The sequence below is a fragment of the Oncorhynchus clarkii genome, chromosome 17 (assembly GCF_045791955.1).
Source record: "Oncorhynchus clarkii lewisi isolate Uvic-CL-2024 chromosome 17, UVic_Ocla_1.0, whole genome shotgun sequence".
NCBI classification, from domain to species: Eukaryota; Metazoa; Chordata; class Actinopteri; order Salmoniformes; family Salmonidae; genus Oncorhynchus; species Oncorhynchus clarkii.
In genome coordinates, this window is record NC_092163.1 from 22,635,961 (window position 1) to 22,661,094 (window position 25,134).

A 25,134-nucleotide genomic window follows, 5' to 3' on the forward strand; every position below is an offset into this window, starting at 1 on the left:
GAAAAATGGATTGAGGATAAGAGTTTTAGATGTATTTGATATGATTTGATTATTTTTATCAAATCAACACTTAACTGTTTATGCAAATTAAAGGTTGTAAAAGTTGGCCAGGCGTTTGCTCATCATTTAAATTTTATTTTAGGTTTTTGTAACAATCAATAAGAAAGTTATTGCAGTTAAAAGATTAATACAATTTTTAAATTAAATTAACCACATCACTAACCACATTTACATCCACAGTTTTTATGTGAGTAAGCCATTTAAAAAAAAAAAATCAGACAGCTGTAATGGAAGCAAAAAGTTTCAGTGCAATTTCATAAATGCCGACAGATAATTCCTTTGCTCGACATGGTAGAATCTTTTTGTGTCTGGAAACTCCTTAATGCGCAAATATTGATATAATAACCATTATATAGAAGTAAAGTTGGAATCACACAATGAAATGTTGTGTGGGCCTCCCACTATGACTCGGGAAACCATGCAGTTTATTAGGCTACAGATTGGTGAAAGTGAAAGTGCATGGTGATCTTGATGCTCATTTCTCTTGACTTGATGATCAATGCTTGACTGACTTTTGACCCCCCCAAAAAGTATCACTCTAATCCATAATAATCTTATCATGTACACTACCTGTATCTGTAAACTGTTGCCTAGAGCGCACGTACCAAGCCCAGAATAGGCACATTTGCTATTTAACGCTATTTAACAGTTTTCGTTACAAAACTATCCGTAGAGTTGAAAATGCGATGGAAACACATTGAACTTTAGATTTTTATTTGGTACATGAAAACTTAAGCGATAAAGTAAATTGTGTGCACTACGTTATCACGCACTGATTTTTATATGCAACTAGTCCGTTTGGTGGAAACACAAAATTTGCAAATTTTCTTTATGTAGATTTTAGAATGTTTGCATGAAAATGTGTTGCCAATTGAATGGAAACCTACCTACTGAGACATTCATCTCATGATAAACTGGAGACCACACTATTTACCAAGAGAGTTTTCATCTATATTTTTCGTAGCTGTCTATTTACCACCACAAACTGATGCTGGCACTTAGACCGCACTCAATGAGCAGAATAAAGCCATAAGCAAACAAGAAAATGCTCATCCGGAGGCGGGGCACCTAGTGGCCGGGGAATTTAATGCAGAAAAACAAATACATTTTACCTCATTTCTACCAGCATGTTACATCAAATCAAATCAAATTTATTTATATAGCCCTTCGTACATCAGCTGATATCTCAAAGTGCTGTACAGAAACCCAGCCTAAAACCCCAAACAGCAAGCAATGCAGGTGTAGAAGCACGGTGGCTAGGAAAAACTCCCTAGAAAGGCCAAAACCTAGGAAGAAACCAGGCTATGTGGGGTGGCCAGTCCTCTTCTGGCTGTGCCGGGTGGAGAATATAACAGAACATGGCCAAGATGTTCAAATGTTCATAAATGACCAGCATGGTCAAATAATAATAAGGCAGAACAGTTGAAACTGGAGCAGCAGCACGGTCAGGTGGACTGGGGACAGCAAGGAGTCATGTCAGGTAGTCCTGGGGCATGGTCCTAGGGCTCAGGTCAGTTGAAACTGGAGCAGCAGCACGGCCAGGTGGACTGGGGACAGCAAGGAGTCATCATGTCAGGTAGTCCTGGGGCATGGTCCTAGGGCTCAAGTCCTCCGAGAGAGAGAAAGAAAGAGAGAAGGAGAGAATTAGAGAACGCACACTTAGATTCACACAGGACACCGATTAGGACAGGAGAAGTACTCCAGATATAACAAACTGACCCCAGCCCCCCGACACATAAACTACTGCAGCATAAATACTGGAGGCTGAGACAGGAGGGGTCAGGAGACACTGTGGCCCCATCCGAGGACACCCCCGGACAGGGCCAAACAGGAAGGATATAACCCCACCCACTTTGCCAAAGCACAGCCCCCACACCACTAGAGGGATATCTTCAACCACCAACTTACCATCCTGAGACAAGGCTGAGTATAGCCCACAAAGATCTCCGCCATTGGCACAACCCAAGGGGGGGCGCCAACCCAGACAGGATAACCACATCAGTGAATCAACCCACTCAGGTGACGCACCTGTGCAACAAGAGGGGGAAAAAAACTCTAGACCACCTTTAATCCACGCACAGAGATGGGTACAAAGCTCTCCCTCGCCCTTCATTTGGCAAATCTGACCATAATTCTATCCTCCTGATTCCTGCTTACAAGCAAAAATTTAAGCAGAAAGTACCAGTGACTTGCTCAATACGGAAGTGGTCAGAAGATGCAGATGCTAAGCTAAAGGACTGTTTTGCTAGCACAGACTGGAATATGTTCCGAGACTCATCCGATGGCATTGAGGAGCATACCACATCAGTTGCCGGCTTCATCAATAAGTGCATCGATGACGTGGTCCCCACAGGGACCGTACGTACATACCCCAACCAGAATACAAGGATTACAGGCAACATCCGCACTGAGCTAAAGGTTAGAGCTGCCGCTTTCAAGGAGCGGGACTCTAAACCGGATGCTTATAAGAAAGCCCGCTGTGCCCTCTGACGAACCATCAAACAGGCAAAGCATAAATACAGGACTAAGATTCAATCCTACTACACCGGCTCTGATGCCCGTCGGATGTGGCAGGGTTTGCAAACTACTACGGACTACAAAGGGAAGCCCATCCGCGAGCTGCCCAGTGACATAAGCCTACCAGACAAGCTAAATGACTTCTATGCACGCTTCGAGGCAAGCAACACTGAAGCATGCATGAGCGCACCAGCTGTTCAGGACAACTGTGAGATCACGCTCGCCATAGCCAATGTAAGACCTTTAAACAGGTCAATATTCATGACGCATGACTTTCAACCTTCGTCTCTCCCGAGCCCGTACGGGAGTTGTAGCGATGAGACAAGATAGTAGCTACTAACAATTGGATACCACGAAATTGGGGAGAAAAAGGGGGTAAAATTCACAAAAAAACTACAAAAAACAAACAAACATGGGGGCCCTTCAGGGGTGTGTGCTTAGTCCCCTCCTATACTCTCTGTTCACCCATGACTGCATGGCCAACACCATCATTAAGTTTGCTGACGACACAACGGTGGTAGGCCTGTTCACCAACAATGATGAGACAGCCTATAAGTGTGGTGCCAGGAAAACAACCTCTCCCTCAATGTGATCAAGACAAAGGAGATGATCGTGGACTACAGGAAAAGGAGGGCCAAGCACGCCCCCATTCTCATCGACGGGGCTGTGGTAGAGCAGCTTGAGAGCTTCAAATTCCTAAAATTCCTTCCACATCACCAACAAATTATCATAGTCCAAACACACCAAGACAGTCGTGAAGAGGGCACGACAATGCTTATTCCCCATCAGGAGACTGAAAAGATTTAGCATGGGTCCTCAGATCCTCAAAATGTTATAAAGCTGAACCATCGAGAGCTTCCTGACTCGGTATGATGGTATGGCAACTGCTCGGCCGCCAACGCAAGGCGCTACAGCACAGTACATCACTGGGGCCAAGCTTCCTGCCATTCAGGACCTCTATACCAGGCAGTGTCAGAGGAAGCCCCTAAAAATGATCAAAGACTCCAGCCACTCTAGTCATATACTGTTCTCTCTGGTACCGCACGGCAAGCGGTACTGGAGTGCCAAGTCTAGGTCCAAAAGGCTTCTTAACAGCTTCTACCCCCAAACCATAAGACTCTTGAACAGCTAATCAAATGGCTACCCGGACTATTTGCATTGACCCCCCCCCCTCCACTTTTTTGAAGCTGCTGCTACTCGCAGTTTATTATCTACGCATAGTCCCTTTACCCCTACCTACATGTACAATTCCCTCGACTAACCTGTACCCCCACACGTTGACTCGGTAGTGGTACCCCCTGTATATAGCCTCATTATTATTTTATTGTTGCCCTTTTATTTTTTACTGAAGTTTATTTAGTAAAAAACATTTTCTTAACTCTTATTTTTCTTAAAACTGCATTGTTGGTTAAGGGCTTGTAAGTAAGCATTTCACAGTACGGTACCTTTTGTATTCGGTTTAAATAGGCTAACGGCGAATGTCTGTTGAATGTCTGATATAAAACCTACTTTACCTCGGTAAATGCAGTGATGTCTCATTTTGCCCTGGGGGACGCATTCAGTCTTCAATGAGGTCCAAAGGGCCGCATTGAGAATTGGTTATATTTCCTCGTCAAAATCTATCCATATTATTATTATTTTTTTCATTGCTACCTGACTGTCTAGCTTTCATTTGGGTGATTATTAGGAAGCTGGACATAGTCAAGAAACTGTAGGTCCATTTTCATTTCTACACAGTTAAAAAAAAAAAAAAAAAAAAAAAAACCCTGGTGTAACCTAATGTAGCAAGCATAAAAAATTACCTGAGCAGAGTCCCCACGTGGGCTGAAAATCTGTCTGAAAACCAGAAACATCCGCTTTCTACCGACCTTGTGGAAAGTACACACAGTGGTTTTGATTTAATGACCTAGTAGCCATGAAATGGGTTTCCCAATGTCGATATCAGAAATGGGATCAATTGGGTTGTCTCGGGTTTTATACAAGACTATAGGGACCGAGGACAAGACAGGGTAGGGTGTGTAATTAATGTTTTGATAGAGCTTCCGTTCATACATACACCAGCAGCATAAATAGACACACAAACACGCATATGCATAAACAAAGACACACATACACACCCAACAACCCACAAACCTCACCCCCTTTAAAGTGAGACAGGGGCAATAAAAGCACATTTTGCTGAGTCTCCCATTGGCTGAGAAACCAGGAAGAGAGGAATTGGCATTCGTTGGCTGGGTGTCAGCTGAGAGACCACAGTGGTGGAGAGTGTGCATCCCAAACGGCACCCTGTTCCCTATAAAGTGCACTACTAAGTAGACAGGGTCAATACAAACAATAGTGCACTATATAAGGAATAGCGTGCCATTTAGGGCATAGTTTGAGAGTTGGGAATGATGAACTCTGAAGTTTTGCATCCCAAAATAATAAAAACAGGGGAGGTCGCAATCCCGAAAAGACGAAACATCCACATTCTCTGCTTATACCCCAAATAATCTCAAAATCCTGAAGACTCACTCGTGTCAGACTCCATTTTGCATGAGAAGTAGGCTATCACTCTCCTCCCAATGACAAAGTTTGTGTAATTTGTATAATTGTAATTATAAACTTGGTGGTTCGAGCCCTGAATGCTGATTGGCTGACAGTTGTGGTATATCAGTTTATACCACGGATATGACAAAACGTTTCTTGTTTCCGCTCCAATTACGTTGGAAACCAGTTTATAATAGCAATAAGGCACCTCGGGGGTTTGCGGTATATGGCCAATATACCACGGCTAATGGCTGTGTCCAGGCACGCCGCATTGCGCCAAAAAACAGCCCTTAGCCGTGGTATATTGGCCATATACCACGGCTAATGGCCGTGTCCAGGCACGCCGCATTGCGCCAAAAAACAGCCCTTAGCCGTGGTATATTGGCCATATACCACAACCCCTTGTGCCTTATTGCTTAAATAAAAAACACACAATTGCTACTTTCCCATTTTTCAACCACAGTGTAATAGGTAGAGACAAATCTCAAAGTTAAGTGGGAGGAAAAAGCTTGCTTGTTTGTTTCCATTTGGAGTGATTCCTCTATAAATGCATTTGCAAGTGTCTCATGCTGTTTATTTAGGTGAAAGACAGGCTTGTTCCCACGCAGGTTAGGGCTGTGTACAGGCCTTTTAAACTCTCTCACGGGTCTGCTGAGACTGTTCGTGCATGTGTGAGAGAGGACAGGGATGGTCGAGCTTCAGACAAAGTCGTCATTGTTTGACACTCAACAGCAAATGCGGCTCACCCGGCATGTCGTCTAGTCTACACCCGCCGACTTCTGCCACCAGACAGACTCTTTGCCTCAGAAAGCAATGGAAAACACATACTCATCCGTTTCTGTACAAAATATTTTAATAAATATTACTTTCCAAAACAAAACAAAGACTTGCCAGGAACAACTGCCCCCCCCCCCCCCCCAAAATACTTTAATTCTCAAGTTCTTAACGCACTAAAGTGAAATGTACACAAATACTTTCTCTTATATCATGATCTTAAGGGCAAACTAAAAATTCTATTAAAAGTTTACAGCCTTGTGGTCTCAGATCTAGAAAGGCTGTGTGTCACATGACAGTTCTACAGTGTTCTTATTGGACCTCCTCTCTTCAAGTATCTCATTGGTTGAGTTCGTTTTGCATGGCCCGGTGACCCGAGTTTGCTCATTGCAGACCATTCCACTGAAATCACCACCCACCCAGGGCACGCAAAACCAATTCCACCATTTATTAGAGTTAATTACCATATATGCAAATAATATGCAAAGTAATCACAAATACATCAAAAACAGTAATTTTTTCCCCCAAAGTATCTAGGAATATAATTTTCCACTGTCCTTGACACATTTTATGCTGTACATGCAAACATCAAGCTAACAACAAAAAAAGTTTTGTTCCCTTAAAAGTATTTAATTGGCAAGCAATGAGTCTGCCACATTTAGTTGATTCAAATGACCCTGCAGCAGCAAAATCATCCTCCATGTGATGTAGTCCTTTCCTCTGCCATCCCACTTACATTGAAGTACTTACAAAAGAGTCCTGGAAAAACTACCATAGAAATGGTTTCAAACAGACATCGTACAAAAACAGGTTTTGTTTTTTTGGGGGGACAAAAATGCCCATCCAAATTGTTAAAAAATAAACTATTCTTTCAAGAACACTTTTGGCATTTATGAAACAAAGTGGAGGTCCAAAGGTATTTGGACAGTGAAACATTTTGTTGATGTTTTGGTTCTGTACTCCAGCACTTTAGATTTGAAATGATACAATGACTGAGGTTAAATTACAGACTGTCAGCTTTAATTTGAGGGTGTTTCCATCCATTAATGTGGATGCTACCATGATTACAGAAAATCGTGAATGAATCATGAAAAATTGAGTGAGAAAGTTTGAGGCATAAACATCATACCCTTCCGAAAGATGCTATTCTCCCATTATTGGTAGTGGTGAAAGGTCAGCATGTCTTGGGGTATGATCTTTGTTCCTCCAACTTTCTCACTCAGCATTATTCACGATTCATTCAGGATTATCTGTAATCATAGTAGCATCCACATTAATGTAGTGTTCAGAAACATATTATATTCTTATTTACAATAAAAGTGACTCCAAAATGACATTACATTAACGTTCAATTCATTTAGCAGACGTTCTTAACCAGAGCGGCTTACAGTAGTGAGTGCATACATTTTTCGTACTATTTTGTACTGGTCCATTCATGGGAATCGAAACCACAACTCTGGCGTTGCAAGCACCACGTTGCTGAGCCACATGGGACATTACTTATCACTCAATTCTATTGGGCACAAAATAATCTGAAACAAAATAAACTGTAACCGCATCCAACAAGTTTGTAGAGTCACAACCTTGATGTAGTCATTGCATGCTAGGAATGAGGAATCAAATACTACACTTTTAACTACTTTAATACACATAAGTGGATTTGTCCAAATGCTTTTGGTTCCTTGAAATGGGGAGACCATGTAAAAAAAAAAAAAATGTATCGGTGAAAATATCCTCAAATTAAAGCTGACCGACCATCTGCACTTTAACCTTCAGATCCACAGTACAAAACAAAAATATTCAATGTCCAAATACTTTTGGACCTGACTGTATATATTGAAACAATATTTTCAAAAATAAGGAAGTTGTAAGCTTACAAAGCTGTCAAACCTTCAAATCTAAACAATGCATATAAATAAAAGGAATGATATTTTAAGGCTCTTGATTATTAAGTTAATAAATCAAATATAAACAATGATTAATAAAAAAAAAAAAATATTTACAGATCTATACAACATTCTACATTGACACAAATTCTTCATATCGGCAGCATCTGCTGACAGACTCAACCTGCCCCAAACAAAAATAAATAATATTTTTTGTTAGTTGCTGTGGTATGGTGATGCGGAAGCGCGTACAACTACAAAACCAGTTACGAGGCTAAACCCACATTAATATTCATCGTACACAAGACTACCGGGAAAATGCTTGCAAAAAGCCTTCGACAGCAGCTTACCGAACAACGTAGAGATGTTCTTACACGTACATCGATATCTCTATTTACAGAAGTGCTGCCTCGAAGTCAACTGGTTTTGCAAAAGACTGCAAGCAAACGCAGCACCCGGAAATCCAGCCAAACCACAGCCAACCGTTATTGCCAGTGTGAGCCAGCTTGTCGAAACATAAATTAAACACATGGAAATTTGTCTTCTTTGTGAAGGGTAAATCACAACTTTTTGATTCAAAAATATGACAACAGTATCAACAACTTTGGAGCGCCCCTCAGCTGACCTTCCAACGATGATAAACCGGTTGAAGTGGTCGGGCCAAGGTCGCCAAGCTGTGCGCTATACAATGAATTCCATTCGGTTTAAGCTCTGCGTCGACTCCAAGTCTCTGTTGTCCTGTTTGTTAGTCCAGTTGGGGTGTTTGCCGGCCGTGCTGAGTGGCTGTGGGCTCCGCTCCTCCCGGTCCACTAGAGTATACGGCGTCTGCCTGGGGAACCTAGCCTTCTGAAGCCTCTTCTCAGACTCCTCGTCATCCGAATGGTGGCTACCCACGTCTGAGTTGTTTGTTCTAATTTTGGCGTTGATAAGAGAGTTCTTGTCCTCGTAGTGATAGTGGTTGGGGTGTTCTTTAACTGGGGGTAGGCCGTTGGTCGGACCGTGTTTATCGATGGGGTTTTTGATCTGGTTGAGCTGCTCGCGCACGTTGTTGACTGCGTTGTTGGTGTCTTCGGCGGTCGTCGCAGGGGACGTCGACTGGGTGTTGACACCCGTGTGGGTGCTGGGCTTCCGGCGCCGCTTGAGGCACCAGATAAACGCAGAGGCCACAGCCAGGAGCCAGATGACGATGACTACGGACACCAGCAGGGGGACCAAGTAGTCTGCTGGAAGGAGAAATGGAGGGAGGGAAGGCGTCAGTTATCGAAGACTAGAACAAACGAGGGAGACTCGGATATCAAAAACTCTAAGCAGAAGTTGACAGCAGCAGCAATGTGATATTCTCCCTCTTCCCATTAACACTTCTCAACTGCAAAATTCCCCAAATCCTTCAACCAGGATTTCTGGAAAACATTCAGTAATTTTTCAAACCTAGGTACATACAACCATCCCACCACTAGTGGAGGTCAATGTCTTTGCAAAAACAATAAATGGTTGCCTGTGCCCTGTGCTCTCACCATTGGGGTTGTGGGTCTGCCTCCTCTGGACACGGACTTCAACGATGGCTGTGATGATAGTGCTGTTTCCGTTTCGCTTGCTGACCAGGTCTATGAATTTGTCCGTGATCTCCTTGATAGGGGCCTTACCTCGTCTGGGGTCCTCCGTTGACTAAAAAAATAAATAATAATTGAGTTATGTTCTTCATACAAGTAAAATAACAATGTAAACTAACTTCCAAATCGCATTAAAATAATATTAAGTATACACTGTGAGAAACAGGACAAATTAATCCTTGTGCGAAGGTAGTTATTCTTAGGATAAGAGTCTGCTAAGTGACTAATGTTTCAAAACTGCCATTTGCTTGTTCTTGATAATCATGGAATTGAGGGCAAAATTTGAGCCAAAAAGGTACTTACAATGGCTACATTGATCTCGTTGTTGGTGGTGGCCGATGGCTCGCATGTCATGGACACTGAGTACTCCGACGAGAGGTTCCTCACCACATACAGACTCCTTAGCTCACCGCAGATGTGCTCAACAGTCAAGCCCTGCCACACACACACAGAAAGGTTCAATGAATAAGTTCACAAGTATCAAAAATCACAGTTTATCCAAAACTGTATACTGCTCCTAGTCTTACCAAGGTATAAGAAATACTGCCAAACTGGATGTGACAATGTTTTGCCATTGGTTAAATTGACTTCCTAGTTTAAGTTTGAATAAAATGTTTCTATGATGTGGCTTGCACCAACTCACCTGTGGCATGGTGTCCTTGTTGAAGGTGAAGGTGACGTTGGCACAGTTGCTCTCGGGGTGGCACTTTGCATGGGGCGGGAGACTGTGGGAGGCCGACCAGCACTCGCCCTGGCTGGGGCATGGCTTGACGAAACAGCGCTCGTCCCTGACGGGCACACACGTCTGACCAACTGGGCACTCGCCATCGCTGTGACTTTTACTGTGGACCCGGCAGGATTTGGGACCGCACCAGATCTGGAGGGAGACAGGAATGTGGTTAACTGTGGTCAGTGATGGTGATCATTTGTGGTCATTAATTGCATAGTTAGCTCACATCACAATGGGTATTTAATATGGTACAAAGAAAAAAAAAAGCTCATCATAAAACCTGTGGTTTCATACCTTTGTACAGGTGACCTTCCCATTGTGGCACTGGCAGGTGTTGCAATCGTCATCCCATTTGGTCCCGTCCACAGCCACTAGACTGTTGACAACACAGGGTCTCACAGTAACTGCAAAGCAAGAGGTGGCCATTTTAGTCTCTCAAGATTTAACCTGAAACATTTGCTATAGATACCCAAAATCATAGATGTATTGTGTTTTATTCAGGTTGACTGTTTACACCTACATTGACTCTTGTTAAGACTTAGGTTCTTGTGATGTTTATGGTAATAAAGCTATTGCACCGTGCACTTATACATTGTTTATCTGATGTCCTGTTTATAGTTAGGTAAACAGCACCTGAAGAGCTATAGCATAAGGAACAAAAATTCAGACCAAGTTACTGACTAAGATACAGTCCATTGTCATGGCAGAATCCAACAGGGATGATTATGATGGAAAATGTATTTATTGAAGACAGTATGAGCCTAGGCTGCAAAGGAACACATGAAGGGTAAAGGTCTTACCTTCTTGGCATCTGGGGCCGGCCCTCCCTGGTGGACACAAACAGCGGTAGCCGTTGATCTCGTCTACGCAGGTGGAGCCGAACGCGCAGGGCGACGACTGGCACTCGTTGATGTCTGATGGGACAAGATTGGCAACTGTTAGGGTACTACTCTATTTCTGTCACTTCATCTGTTCATCAATCTATATGCATCGGTCCATCTATCCTACTGACTAACAGACTGAGTGATGTCTTGGAATCATTTTGCTTAGACTGATATTTCCCAGAGCCACAGACCAAAAAAACAAACATATATTTATTTAACTAGGTAAGTCAGTTAAGAACAAATTCTTATTGTCAATGACGGCCTTGTTCAGGGGCAGAACGACAGATTTTTAAACCTTTTACCTTATCAGCTTGGGGATTCGATCTTGCAACCTTCCGGTTACTAGTCCAACACTAACCAGTAGGCTACCTGCCACCCCAAACTGTGCTAATCAACTATGCTATCAAACTATGCTAATTAAACTACTTTGTAACTTCATTATAAAAAAACAAATGCATTCAAAACTATACCCTAGTTTCATTCCTAGTCCTTGGTGCTAGTTAACAGTTGGACTAACTCTGAATAGTCAAGGGAATGAGTGCAGGTGATCAACTTCTCCATCTGAGTTCTCTTTAACTGGATCAAAGGGCTAACAGCAACGTGAACTTATCTAGCCAACTTATAAGCCTCATGCTCCATTGTGTTGTCCTACAAGCATCACCAAAGCCAAAAGACTTAAACCCGATTTAGCCCGACTTAACTCTGACTTTTGTCACAGCTTAAGAATAGTGAGGGGGATGGGGGGGGTGCAAAGGGTTAATACTCACTAATCCGGCAGTCTGGTCCGGCAAATCCCGCGGCACACTCACACCGGTACCAGTTATCTCCATCCACACAGGTTCCACTGTTATAGCTGCAGAGGAAAGGATAGAGAGAGAGAGAGTCATCAGGGGTCATAGCTCTTAACCAATAAGAATTGCCTAAATGGGTGGGAAATATACTTTCTAAGACATGGAATTATCTAAATAAGCATCACTCAGAATTCTCTCTATTAAATGGATTTCACCACAAAAATAGTTCCTTCAACAGATACATTTATATTATTCTTTAAAAAAATGGCGTTGGGTAGAGGAGGAAGTGGAACAAGGTAAAATGTCTGATTGTGAAGTCTTGAGCAAACAAAGTTACGTGAGTTGTTTGTGGCTCTTTGTCAACGCGGAGTATATATGCAAGTCTGTGTGTGTATTATCAGCAGCAGGACATTCCTGCGGGCAGATATGTTTACTGGGTTTAATTTGGTTTGGGATTGACTTACCAAGGGTGGGGATTGCAGTCGTTGGAATCTGTCAAATTTGAAATAAAATAAAGTTGGGTTAGACAGAGTGCATGTCAGAATACTAACTCAATATGAATTTGTGGCTAGCTGAGGCCACATAACATTAATCTAAGAAATAAAACAAAAAAGTATATGTTTTTCCCTATAGTTAAGATTTAGTTCGATACATTCATTACATAATGGACAAAGGCCAAACTGTATATATCTACTACGGCAGGTTAAAATGTAGTTCTAGTGAATTTTACACTATCAAGTTATGAACAACTAATAGTGCACAAGACTACAATTATCTACTAAGGATGTATTAGTATTAGTGAGGGGACACACACACTCTGGGGTCACTCACTTTGGTTGCAGGTCAGGCCCTCCCAGCCCTCTTTGCAGACGCAGGTGAAAGAGTCTCCACTGACTACACAGGTGCCTCCGTTCTCACAAGGACTAGGCAGACAGCTGCTGTTCTTAGCTGGAGAAGCAAACACAACCTTTAGCCAACATGCTAGCTAGCTGGAAAATGCTACACAGGCAAACATAACATTTAGCCATCCTGTTAGCCACCCAATGCTACATGGGCAAACACAACCTTTAGCCTACCTGCTAACTAGCAAATGCTACATGGGCAAAATAAACCTTTGGCCTAGTTTTGAACCAAGCCTTCAGCTATACTACTAGTTAACAGAGGCAGCTACCTCAGCAATTACAGTTTAGCAATGGAAAATCTAAACCAAGTGTTTTGTCAGACTCAAAATGTCTATTTTTAGGAATTTAAAATGGGGGCCTTGCATTACTGTCAAATGTTGAGGGAAAACAAAATCATAGTGGTTGTGGTGAATGCTCAGTTGGAATAGCATTAGCTGCAATAATTTAGCACTGGCGGCTAAACTACATACCTATATTACAGGTGGCACCCTCCCATCCGGCGGCACACATGCATTTGAATGTGTCCCCTTCATCGTAGCACGTTCCGCCATTGTTGCACGTAGCTTCGTCACACTGGCTCTCTCCTGGAAGCGAAAAATACTACATGTTAGCAACTATTCATAGTCAATGTCAGGAAACCATTAGGCCTTAAAACCTATTATTTCAGGTATGTGTTATTTATGCACATAAACACACCCTTTCGAACACATACAAGCATGCACACGCTTACATCCCACCCACACGCATATTTCACACCACAACACACTTCACATGGGCGCCCAGGGCGATACTGTAGTAAGGGGGGCTTACTTGAGTGACATGTCTTGCCCTTCCATCCGTTCTTACACTCGCAGTAGAAGTCGTTCACCAGGTCTCGGCACGTGCCGCGGTTGCGACATGGGTTGGTGTTGCAGTCGTCAATGTCTGAGGAGACAAAAATAAAAAAGTAATTTCATGTTTAACTGTCTGTTTGGCATCTCCAAGGCCATTTAAATCTTTGGGCGGCCTGCCTAAACTGCTGCAAGTCAGATAACATTTAAAAAAAAGTCAATGCACTGTTCCACCTGCATGTAATGCATAAGCACATATATAGACTTGTGTACCACTGTATGAATACTTTTGAAATGATACAAACAAAAGAACCATTCACTTTTTGAATACTTGTACTACGTCGTGGGGTGATAGGCAACTAAATAACTTGTATATAACTTCAACAATGTATTATCCACCGGTGGTTCAAAGAAAGTGAAAGCCATTATTCATATAAAACAAATATGACTACATAACAGTATTGAGAAGAAAAATGTACTTACTGTCGTCACAGTTGGGTCCCTCCCAGCCCTCGGCACAGATGCACTGGTACAGGCTGACTTTGTCAATACACGTTCCCCCGTTCTGACACGGGCCACTTTCACAGTCATTTATATCTGAGAGTGGGTGAAAGAGAAAAAAGTCTGAGAAAATAAACAATATCAAGCCATGCAATCAAGGTGTGCACCATGAAATCCCTTCAAGGACTTATTTACCATTTCCAATTATGTGAACAACTCGCATTGTTTCCACATTACAAATTCAACAGAGGCCTTGCGATTTCCCTAGTGTCCCATTTATTTTCACTGTCGTCTCCGGTCAAGTAACCTTCCACCAAAAGCCCTTCCCAAAACTCCTTCTGTCACCCAAAACCACAACAGAGAGCTTGGTGTTGGGTGTGTGCGTGGGAGAGACAAGGCCGGGCAAGAATAGGCAGACTTCCTGGCTTAAGAGAATGAGAGTTAGGGGTGGGGAGGCATGGAGCCCCCTTCATTTAACAACTTCCCCACCCCCTGACAGGCTAGCGAAGGCTGAGCAGGGTCATTAATCAAGGCCTGTGTCTGAGAGACAGCATAGGCCTCGCCTGGGGCCTCCATTAGATAACCCAGTGACTGTAGGGCCAGGGCTAGCCTGCCTGACCTCTCTGTGCTAGGGAGCCGGCGGCTAAAAACAGCCATCCATCAAACAGGGAGCTAATAATTATCGTCAAGGGGTTACCACTTTCCCCTGAAAGAACTGTTGGTGAGAACAAAGTCACCGGGTTTGGAAGGAGCGAGAGCACGCTTTGAACCCAAGGATGCATGTGTCGTGACAGAGATCACGCCAAGAAACGGGAACGATCCTTATAACGGGGAGGGAGATTCTTGTGGTGTACTTATGGTCGGAAATGGCCCATCACGTCCTCTACCACCCCTGCAATAACATTCTCTCTCCATTATCTGCCCTCTCCACTTCAACCTCACAATTCTGCCAAATTTCCCCCTCTATCTATGCCTCCCTCACACCCCCACATTGACCCCTTAATACACACATTAGCCATCCACCTCCCTAGCCATCCTCCAGTCATTCATCTACCTTTCTTCACTCCTTGGTGGAACTGGGGGAGTCACTTACTCTCATGGCAGTATGTCCCGGTGAAGCCCTCCTGGCACTCGCAGCTGAACTGGCCCCCAGCCTGGCTCCGGCAGCGCCCGTGGGGCCCGCACACGTTGGACGAAATCAGACGCACGCCCCCAGGGGTGCTGTTGGATGCCACGGAAACCGTACAGCTGTCAATCACTGAGGGAGAAAGAAAGGGTGAGGTTAGGACAGTGTGCATATATGGCAAATACATAAATGTTGATATCCATTGCACAGAACTGACGTTACCACACATCGTATAAACCTTCAAACGCTTTGGGTGCCTCAGCTTCCAATAAAATAAATATTCAATAGATACAACATATGCCAAGGCCCTCTAATTTCTTCAATCTGTGGTGTGTATAGATAAAAGTAGTTAAACTAAGTACAAGGGTATAAACCCTTAGACTGTCATAATTACGCTCTCAGAAATGCGCGCATACAGACGGCACAGAGTGAGAAAATTAAGGGGGTCTATTGAGTATTCAGCAGGAAGATCACACACAGAGCACTTCACAGTTTGCCAGATTTTTCTGGGGAGTTTTGGAGAGACGAACAAAGTCTAGTAGGGAGGAGAGGAACATTTTAAGAAGCAGGAGGGCGGCGTGGGGGGTGTTCTTGAAGGGAGTGTCTTGTCAAAAAAGTAGTCTGGCAGCAGTAGCGACTCGAAAACATGAAACCAAACCTTAACCCTTCCCATGGTAACGAGGCCCTGGGGGACCGGCGGAGAACGGGTTAGTGCCGTGCGGGCTTGCTAACCCTAGGTCTTCACACACACACAATGGTGACACACACCCAGCACAATGGCCTTGAGTTAGCAGATTAGATTACAGACTCTGCAGGCTAAAAAGCCCCCCCTCTCAGATTTACAATTGGCTATAAAAAAAGCAAAGGGAGACAAGTGACCTCAAATTTTTGGGGTTAGCTTTCATTAGCATTAGCCAAGCTAGCCAAAACTGCCTAGGCTAACACTGAAAACCGACTTCTACAGTACTGTAAAGACTGCACAAGGCTAAACCAAAACGCTAATATGAACCTTTGCATGGTGTGGTCCGACAGTGGTCCTTCAAATGGGAACAGTTCTTGCCCTCGTAGTCTTCTGGACATTTGCAGAAGTAATCGGTAGCCAGGTTGAAACACTGGGCCCTGTTTTGACATGGGCTCGGCATGCAGTAGTCGATATCCAACTGAGAAGGCAAGAACAAAAACAAAGAATGGTTTAGACACAAGCCATGTAAAGTAATACCTGCCATTTTACCTTTTCCATAACCCATTGTGGACTTCACCACGGAAACCTGCTAAAGACCCATAAACAAACGCTTAGCGGTGGTGAGTTGGAGGAGGCGGGAAGAGAGAAGACAGACTTAGCCCAGACGGAAGGTTCACAAGTGTTAACAAGCGCGACAAAGCTCCAGTTTAGAGTTGCAAAAAGAAACGATCGCAGAGAGAAACGCAGGTGCGATTATAGTGGGGGGAAGGAAAGGTAGCACAAAATTTAAAAAAAAAAATCAAACGGGGGAAAAAAATGGGAGGGAAACAACTGAAGAGGAGGATATCAATGAAAACATATTATGGTGAGGAGATTCACACAGGAGAGAGGGAGGTAGTCAAGGAAAGTTGGCTCTAACCACCGATCTAGGATCAGATTACCCCATCTCCAACCTTAACCATTAAAAAGGTATGGGGAAATACGGTATCGGACCGTGGCTCAGTGGTTTGAGGTGACTGCAACTTACTCACGATTTACTCAAGATAAGTTGGCCCTAACCACATATCTAGGATCAGCTTATACTACCTCCAATTCTAACCATAAACCATTACAAGGATGGAGCAATATCTGCTCCTGGATCAGTGTTGTGGTTTAAGGTGACTTGGACCAACTCTGGGTGGGCTCTGGGCACAGTGAGGGGGGTGTGGTGCCAATCTCTGCTCACCTGACAGAAGTTGCCAGAGAAACCGGGCAGGCACAGGCACTGGAAGCCATTGACGTCGTCCTTGCAATGGCCGCCGTTCAAGCACGGGCCACTGGCGCACTCGTCTACGTCCTTCTCGCAGTGCTCGCCGCCGAAGCCCGACGGACAAACGCAACGGTACCCATTCACCATGTCCTAGGGAGTGGAGGAAAACAGAGAAAGGAAAAAATAAAGAGAGAACAGGGTGTTGGGGGTGAGTGTGGGAGGTACGGAACAGGGCGGTGAGGAAAACAGAGAAAGGAAAAAATAAAGAGAGAACAGGGTGTTGGGGGTGAGTGTGGGAGGTACGGAACAGGGCGGTGAGGAAAACAGAGAAAGGAAAAAATAAAGAGAGAACAGGGTGTTGGGGGTGAGTGTGGGAGGTACGGAACAGGGCGGTGAGGAAAACAGAGAAAGGAAAAAATAAAGAGAGAACAGGGTGTTGGGGGTGAGTGTGGGAGGTACGGAACAGGGCGGTGAGGAAAACAGAGAAAGGAAAAAATAAAGAGAGAACAGGGTGTTGGGGGTGAGTGTGGGAGGTACGGAACAGGGCGGTGAGGAAAACAGAGAAAGGAAAAAATAAAGAGAGAACAGGGTGTTGGGGGTGAGTGTGGGAGGTACGGAACAGGGCGGTGAGGAAAACAGAGAAAGGAAAAAATAAAGAGAGAACAGGGTGTTGGGGGTGAGTGTGGGAGATACGGAACAGGGCGGTGAGGAAAACAGAGAAAGGAAAAAATAAAGAGAGAACAGGGTGTTGGGGGTGAGTGTGGGAGGTACGGAACAGGGCGGTGAGGAAAACAGAGAAAGGAAAAAATAAAGAGAGAACAGGGTGTTGGGGGTGAGTGTGGGAGATACGGAACAGGGCGGTGAGGAAAACAGAGAAAGGAAAAAATAAAGAGAGAACAGGGTGTTGGGGGTGAGTGTGGGAGGTACGGAACAGGGCGGTGAGGAAAACAGAGAAAGGAAAAAATAAAGAGAGAACAGGGTGTTGGGGGTGAGTGTGGGAGGTACGGAACAGGGCGGTGAGGAAAACAGAGAAAGGAAAAAATAAAGAGAGAACAGGGTGTTGGGGGTGAGTGTGGGAGGTACGGAACAGGGCGGTGAGGAAAACAGAGAAAGGAAAAAATAAAGAGAGAACAGGGTGTTGGGGGTGAGTGTGGGAGGTACGGAACAGGGCGGTGAGGAAAACAAGCCATTGTGAAAGGGTTGGAAAAGAATTAAGAAAGATTTATTTTTCCTGGCAGGGGACGAGAATGTTTATGGTAATCTGATCTATTGTAGTCATGAAGACCTTCCGCCTATTCCCTCCCTCCCATTCTCCCCTCCTACACAAGCATTCATGTCTTTCTGCCCCTCTCTTTGTTAGCATTGCCCGAGCAACTCTGTCATGCCTGTGTTCTGAAAGCATGTCTCAGCAGTTTGCTATTTTTAAACCCCCCCCCCATTAAGAAAAAAGGGGGAGAAAGAGGGGAAGGCGAGCGAAAGAAGCCAAAAACAACTCCAATATGCCAGGACGTGTCCGGAATATGTATATCGACCAGGACCGGTACATTACGGAAAAATAAGAAAACATCTGTGTCCCTAATGGAACCCTATTCCCCATGATAGGGTTCTGGTCAAAAGTAGCGCACTATATAGGGAATAAGATGCCATTTGGGAGAAACCCAATAAACATACCTTGCATTTTCCCCCATTTTGACACTGGTCCCGGCAGTCATTGATATCTGCGGAAACAATTTGTAACAATAAAATAAATTAAAATAAATTATAAAACGTATACAATTTGAGCTCCGCCGAGGCGAGGCCTTGATAAGGCTTTTTTGTCAAGATTTCCGACAAGCTTCCTCAAGATAACACTTGTTCGAGAACGGGTCTGGGGGGGGTGGGGAGAGGTGCAATTCATGCGGGCCCCGTGCACTGGGGCTTCACACAATTGTTTGAGCGCCCATGTTATCTGCACGTTATCGTCTGCCCGGCTGTGCAAGCAAACAATGATTTGAGATAAAAAAATAAAATGAGTGTATTATTTGTATTTTTTTCCTGTTGTCTATTTTCAGACTGACCACTCCAGAACTACTAGTCCAGGTTCAGAGAAACACTGTGCCAGCCTCAGTCCTAGCCGTCATTCTCATGAACTCGCATCCAAAACTGGCCCTAAAACAGTTGCTTAAAGTAGCTACTGGCACTTGACAGTGCCATTTCTTCATTTTAGAACAGGGGTGTGCAACTTTGGACTCTTGAGATTGAATGGCAGGGTGAGCAGGCTTTTGTTCTACCACAAGCACGAACACACTTCGACTAATCATGCTTTCAATTGCCAACCATGATTAGTTGATTAGCTGAATTACCCATATTAGCGTTGTGCTGGATCAAAAGCCTGTATCCCCGCTGCTTCCTGGAACCAGACTTGCCCACCCCTGCATTAGAACAAGTGACAGGCCTTTTCATTGAAAACACTCACTGGTTTCGCAGTTCTGGCCCATCCAACCAGGGAGGCACTCGCAGAAGTACCCTCCAATCAGGTTGCGGCAGGAGTTGGCATTCAGGCAGGGGTCGCCTTCGCACTCATTGGCATCTGAAATCCATAAAAACAAACAGTTCAGAAAGACAGAAAAAAAAAAACATTTAATTCCTTCATTCCTGTTAAAGGGGATTGGGATGAGATTGCGAGGGGTCGGCAGCCATAGGAATAGATATTTTAATGGTTTCCCCCGTCACCCACCCATTGACTTGGGGATGCCTATTCTAGAAATTATATTTCTATGGTCTTTTCTGGTGGTCTGCTGTGGTTTGCATTCAAACCGCGTCGGAGCCTGTCCCCATGGCAAAAGGCAATTGGGGACAAACACAAATATGCCGGGAAGTGAAGGGTAGTGGATCAAGGCAGCAGTGAATAGTTAGTGGCACCTATCTTCTTGCTCCTCACATTAAGGGGTGAGGAAGAGGGAGAGGAGGCGTAAGGGAAGACAAGGGTGAGAAGGAGGGGGGGGTAGTTAGAGAATTAAGGCAGTTGTGAATAGAGTTAGTGGCACCCATCCTCTCGCTCCTCATTCTAAGCCCTTTAAAACACACTGCCATTCCTCAAAGGATGATCCCCCCGGCTTAGGAAACCCCACTTTATCCCTGCCCTGAGGATTCCCAAAAGCAGCCATGGAATGGAATGCCGAAGGAACTTCCCCCCCATCCTGCCCGCTTCCAAATCTTCACACTAGAGCGCCATCAAAAGTCAAGGGTGGTATGATGAAGAGGAATTTGCACTCAGAAGCTTTTCCAAAGGTCAGTTTTGAGATTTCACCCCCTAATGGATAAGGTTCAGATTTGGAGAGTGTAAGCTGGTTCTAGCTCTGTGCGCTAAGGACATCCTCTAATTGTAGCAAGGTGGTTAGAAGTTGGCCTCAACCACAGATCTAGGAAACTAACTTTAACCATTAGAGAGAGGAGATATTTGACCCTGTACCAGTATATAATCTATCAACTCCGTAGTGTGCATAGAGATCAATACTCTCTCTATGGTAGTAGGTTATAGGATATATAGGTGGTAGTGGGATAAAGGACTAGGCTGTTGTGAGGTAGAAGGTAGAAGTTTGTAGGATTTAAAAGTACTCAGTCGTTTGTGTCAAAAGGGATACAATAGGAGTTTTTTTTATTATAGAGGATGACAGCGAACTAGATGGTTGTATGATAGAAGAGGTGCAGGGGGTTGGGGTGTGTGGGATAGATATATATATATATATTTTTTTAGGGGGGGAAATAGAGGATAAATGAGAGCTCAGTGGCTGTATGATCGAGGTGGTGCAGGGTGTTACGGGATAGAGGACTGACTGACCAATGAGGCAGGTCTTGCCGCTCCACTGGGAGGGACAGGTGCACTTGAAGCCGTTGACCTGGTCCTGGCAGGTGCCCCCGTGGCCACAGGGGTTGGGGAAACACTCGTCCACATCTGGAGGGAGGAAACAAGTGTGTTACGGCTACACGTGGAATGACAAATCAGACGTCCATGACTATGGCTAGGTCTTTAGCGCTTGTTGAAAGGCTGATGGTGTCTTGATGACCCAAAATAATATATATATATATTTTTTAAACTTTTTTTTTTTTTTTTAAGTCCCCACCATCATGGACTTTTCCAGAATAAGTCTATATAACAAAATGTGGTTGTTAGAATCTTAACCCCTATTAATAATCACAAACAGAACTGGAGTTATAAGCAGGTTTAGGAGGGTATGTACCATGTTTTGTATGGTCCCCCCCCGTTGCACTACTTTCTCCCGATAGTAGGGCCTGATCCCCTCCTCCTCTCGACAGTTGGGAGGTGCCGTGCCTAGTTGATAATCCCCCTGATAATTGCCTCGAAACTGAACCTAAACTATACGGAAACTCATTTCACACATAAGAGCTGAAAAAATAAAGATGAAGTCAATTATGATGGGGGAGAATGGGTTGATGAGCGAGGGGAAGCGAACTATGCAATCACCAGTTGTGAATGAAGAACAGAGCTGGCCATTCTATTCTATTCATCTATTCAAATGATAATCTCAAAAACGGTAGCGGAGAGAAATGTCAACACTGACAATTTCTTCACGTCACCGTCATTGGCGAACAAGTTGCTCGCAAAGAAAACAAGCCTGGTTGGCACCATGAACAAAGCGAGGCGGGAGCTTAATATCATGCCGTCTGGTTTGCCTAATATAAGGAATAAAAAAAAGAACAAAAAATGTATAGCATCAACTTGTACTTTTGATACTTAAGTATACTTAAATAAACTCTGATACTTTTACTCTAGTAGTATTTTACTGGGTGCCTTTTCAAGTATAACAATTGGGTATTTTTTCTACCACTGTGCGCGTCGCCATATATAAATCAACTAATACAACGCATTATGCTCTACTGTATCACACGTGTTTTGTTTTTCCCTATGAGAAAAATATCCTACTGCTTTCTACTTTATTCTATAGGTTGTGGATTTTTGGGCTCAAAATGGCACAGCTGTACACAGTGAAAGGAGGAACTTGCCGCTGGCCTTTCACGGTGTTCTACAACATGCTTGACTTGGCTGCCATCAACACACACGTGCTGTTTAAGCAGTGCATGAACCCCATGAGCAGGAGAGACTTCATCATGAGTCGAGCACACGGGCTACGTGAGAGACGTGAGGGGTCGAGGCAGCAGCGAAGATTCCACGAGAGGAATTGCGCAAAGCCAAGGAGAAACTGCCAGGTGGGCAGATGAGCTGGCAAACAAAACCCACAAGACCTGTTTCAGCTGAAAGCGACTCGTTTGTGCGAAGTGTTGCAAGGAAGCAGGGGGGGGAAATGTGATGACTGTTAGAACGAGGGATAACAACTAAATAAGGTCCAACTGGCGTGAAGATGAGCACCATGCTGTAAGCACGAGCGAGGCCACAAATAATGTGTTCAATAACTGACAATGTACCATTTCTGACTGCCGTCATGAAATCAACACATTCATTATAATGCCATTATTGCTTTTGTGCTGACGTCCAAAAGATGTCATTGGTACGAAGGGGGAATCCAACGAGGCCAGGCTTCTCTAGTGCTAGAGGCCCGGTGAATGTACAAGGGTAAACCCACTGAGTATAATATTGAATATAAATTCACCTAAACCTCAGGTATTACACACTATAATGTATTACTTACTGATACTGCAGGAGGGGCCACTCCAGCCAGGGGCACACTGGCACTCGAAGCCCTGACTGGTCTCCACACATCTCCCTCCGTTAAAACAGGGCTCCGACAGACAAGCATGCTCTGCTATGGACCGAGAGACAGAGCGAAACAGAGAGATAGATAGATTGAGTGGGTAAAAGGGAGAGGGGAAAGGCAAAGAACAGAGAAAGGTAGATGGAGCAGGTAGAGGAGAGAGAGGGGAGAGAGAGAGCGAGAGAGAGAGAGAGAGGGAGAGAGAGTTAAACTCCTAAACTCAGTTCTCACACTGCAGGAGGGTGGGGTGGGTTTTCCCCCTCGCTGCTGTCGGTTCCCAGCGGCTCTCTCTGGCCCAGCTAGGCTACAGCCAGTGGAGTGGAAAGCCCCTTTGACCTCTCACTAACCAGCTCTGGACCACACCGCAAGACGAGGAGCGAGAGAGTGAGACAGACAAGGGAGGGAGAGATAGGGAAGGATAAAGGAGAGTGCTGAGTGCAAGAGAAATAAACAGAACAAGAGAAATTTCCTCAGAGGAAAAAGACAACCAGACAAAGAATAAAATACACAGAGAGAAAGCGAGAGAGAAAGACAGGGTCCATTCCCCCACTAGGTCTACGTTGTTAAAAAAACAAACAAAAAAACATCCTCTCCCATGTCACTAGCCCCCCAGGGCCCTAGCCCTATAGTCTTAGCATTAACTCTAGCCAGCTAGCAGGAAAACGTCTGTCATGGCACGCTGACCCGCAGAGCGTTCGCGCCATGACTTCCACCCGAACGCAAATCATTGTCCATCCCTCCGCGGGAGGACGAGAGAAGACAGGAGGGAAGAGAATAGCAAACTCACAAGTCACGACGGATTCCTCTGCTCAAATCAATTAGTGCTCTGCATTCCTTGGCAGGCAGACCGATCCGCATCACAAATGGCACCCTATTCACTATATAATGCACTACGTTTGACCAGAAACCTATTAGCCCTGGTCAAAAGCAGTGCACTGAATAGGGTGCCATTTGGGACTACCCCCGAGGGGGGAGGCAAGAGGGAGAAGACTGTTGATTGGTGTCAGCAGGCTAGGGGCAAGGGGAGGAAGAGAGGGGGATAGAGGGGGGAGAGGAGCACAGGAGGGGGTTTTTAATGTTGTTGGGTCTGGCTGGGAGAGAAAAAGAAAAGGAGAATTCAGGCTTGGTTGGAAGCTGGAATCCCCCTCTTCTTTCCCTCGTTCTCTCCCTCCTTCCTCCACTCCCTCCCTCGCGCTCAAGATGACCGGCAATAGTTTTCAAACCCTCGCTACAGAGGTGGCAACTGTCCTAGACAAACACAGAGCGGGCGTGTTTGACTGACAACGCCTACAGGGAGCTTCCTCCTCAATTAGCCGAGTCATGTCTCCATTGACCCCCATACAAAACAAGGGCCATCTACGTATCCTAATGAGCGAATTCGACCCAACTTCATTGAAACGTCCTCAACTCAAAAATAATTACATATACAACTCATTCCTATGATCAAAACTCAAACTGTGTAGAAACCAACCTTGATTTAAACAACTGACACATTTAAACAACTTGAAGATGTGAGGTAACTGTTAGATTTGTTGAAGGTAGAATACAATCCACCCTCATAGAAAGGTTAGCTCTGTTACTGGGTCTCCTCCCGTTCCCTTGACGACGCCTTAATGAGGTCGTCACCTCCTGGCCGGAGTGACGCGGGAGACCGCCCTACGAACGGAACCTCCCTGGATGGGGTTAAGCACGGGACTGATCCCCCCCCAACCCCTGAACTATGACCCCTCGACTTCCAACCCCGTCTCACCACATGACTCGGATCTCACCGACTGGTCTTGGGAAAACAAATACCTTTTTCTCTGTCTTCACCACAAAATACAAAAGATTGAGTGGGAGACAGCAGCAGAGAGACAGATATATATATTTTTTTAAATCTCCAGCATAGTAGATCAGCTGCGCTTTGAGTGTCCAAGATTAACTTCCCTCTGGGAACAATAAAGTTATTCTTATCCTTCCTTGTTTTCTACTCCAATTTCACTCTCATAAGGACGAAACATTGAGTGGAACCAGACCCTACAAGAGACTTACACACACGCAAGTACACATATGTGTGCGTGTCAGGCGACTCACCTTTTTCGCAGTTGACACCAGAGTAGCCGTCAGGACAGGCACAGTGGTACTTGTCAGGTCCAGTGTTGCTGCAGGTCCCCATGTTCAGACAGGGCTGGAACGTACCACATGTGTTCAGGTCTGGAAGACAGGGAGGGAAAAGTGTGAGTGTGCGTTGGTGAGGGCACCAGTTATCAGCTGTATATCTACAGACCAGGATCAATGAGTTAGCCTGCTAACTTGCCCAAATAAATAAATACATTTCTTTAAGATAAGCTTGAAACTGACATGTTGTGATTG

General features: G+C 44.6%; 1 protein-coding gene across 3 annotated transcripts in view; it reads right to left on the bottom strand.

Annotated features, from left to right (window-relative positions):
• Window positions 1-5,941: 5,941 nt before the first annotated feature.
• The window catches only part of LOC139370547 (protein jagged-1b-like), a 31,172-nt gene continuing 11,979 nt past the window's right edge, over window positions 5,942-25,134 (bottom strand). The window contains exons 7-26 of one of the 3 annotated variants that reach the window (XM_071110111.1): window positions 24,856-24,975; window positions 22,720-22,833; window positions 20,892-21,005; window positions 19,527-19,640; window positions 18,743-18,789; window positions 17,048-17,221; window positions 16,150-16,300; window positions 15,108-15,272; window positions 13,997-14,110; window positions 13,494-13,607; window positions 13,154-13,267; window positions 12,613-12,729; window positions 12,246-12,273; window positions 11,758-11,843; window positions 10,907-11,020; window positions 10,401-10,510; window positions 10,020-10,253; window positions 9,680-9,811; window positions 9,281-9,431; window positions 5,942-8,989 (exon numbers count right to left, since the gene is read on the bottom strand). In XM_071110111.1, the coding sequence (XP_070966212.1) occupies window positions 8,448-8,989; window positions 9,281-9,431; window positions 9,680-9,811; window positions 10,020-10,253; window positions 10,401-10,510; window positions 10,907-11,020; window positions 11,758-11,843; window positions 12,246-12,273; window positions 12,613-12,729; window positions 13,154-13,267; window positions 13,494-13,607; window positions 13,997-14,110; window positions 15,108-15,272; window positions 16,150-16,300; window positions 17,048-17,221; window positions 18,743-18,789; window positions 19,527-19,640; window positions 20,892-21,005; window positions 22,720-22,833; window positions 24,856-24,975 (2,855 nt within the window). In that variant the 3' untranslated portion in view covers window positions 5,942-8,447. The remainder of the gene's footprint in view (window positions 8,990-9,280; window positions 9,432-9,679; window positions 9,812-10,019; window positions 10,254-10,400; window positions 10,511-10,906; window positions 11,021-11,757; window positions 11,844-12,245; window positions 12,274-12,612; window positions 12,730-13,153; window positions 13,268-13,493; window positions 13,608-13,996; window positions 14,111-15,107; window positions 15,273-16,149; window positions 16,301-17,047; window positions 17,222-18,742; window positions 18,790-19,526; window positions 19,641-20,891; window positions 21,006-22,719; window positions 22,834-24,855; window positions 24,976-25,134) is intronic. The other 2 variants (XM_071110110.1, XM_071110108.1) reach the window with 2 other exon arrangements.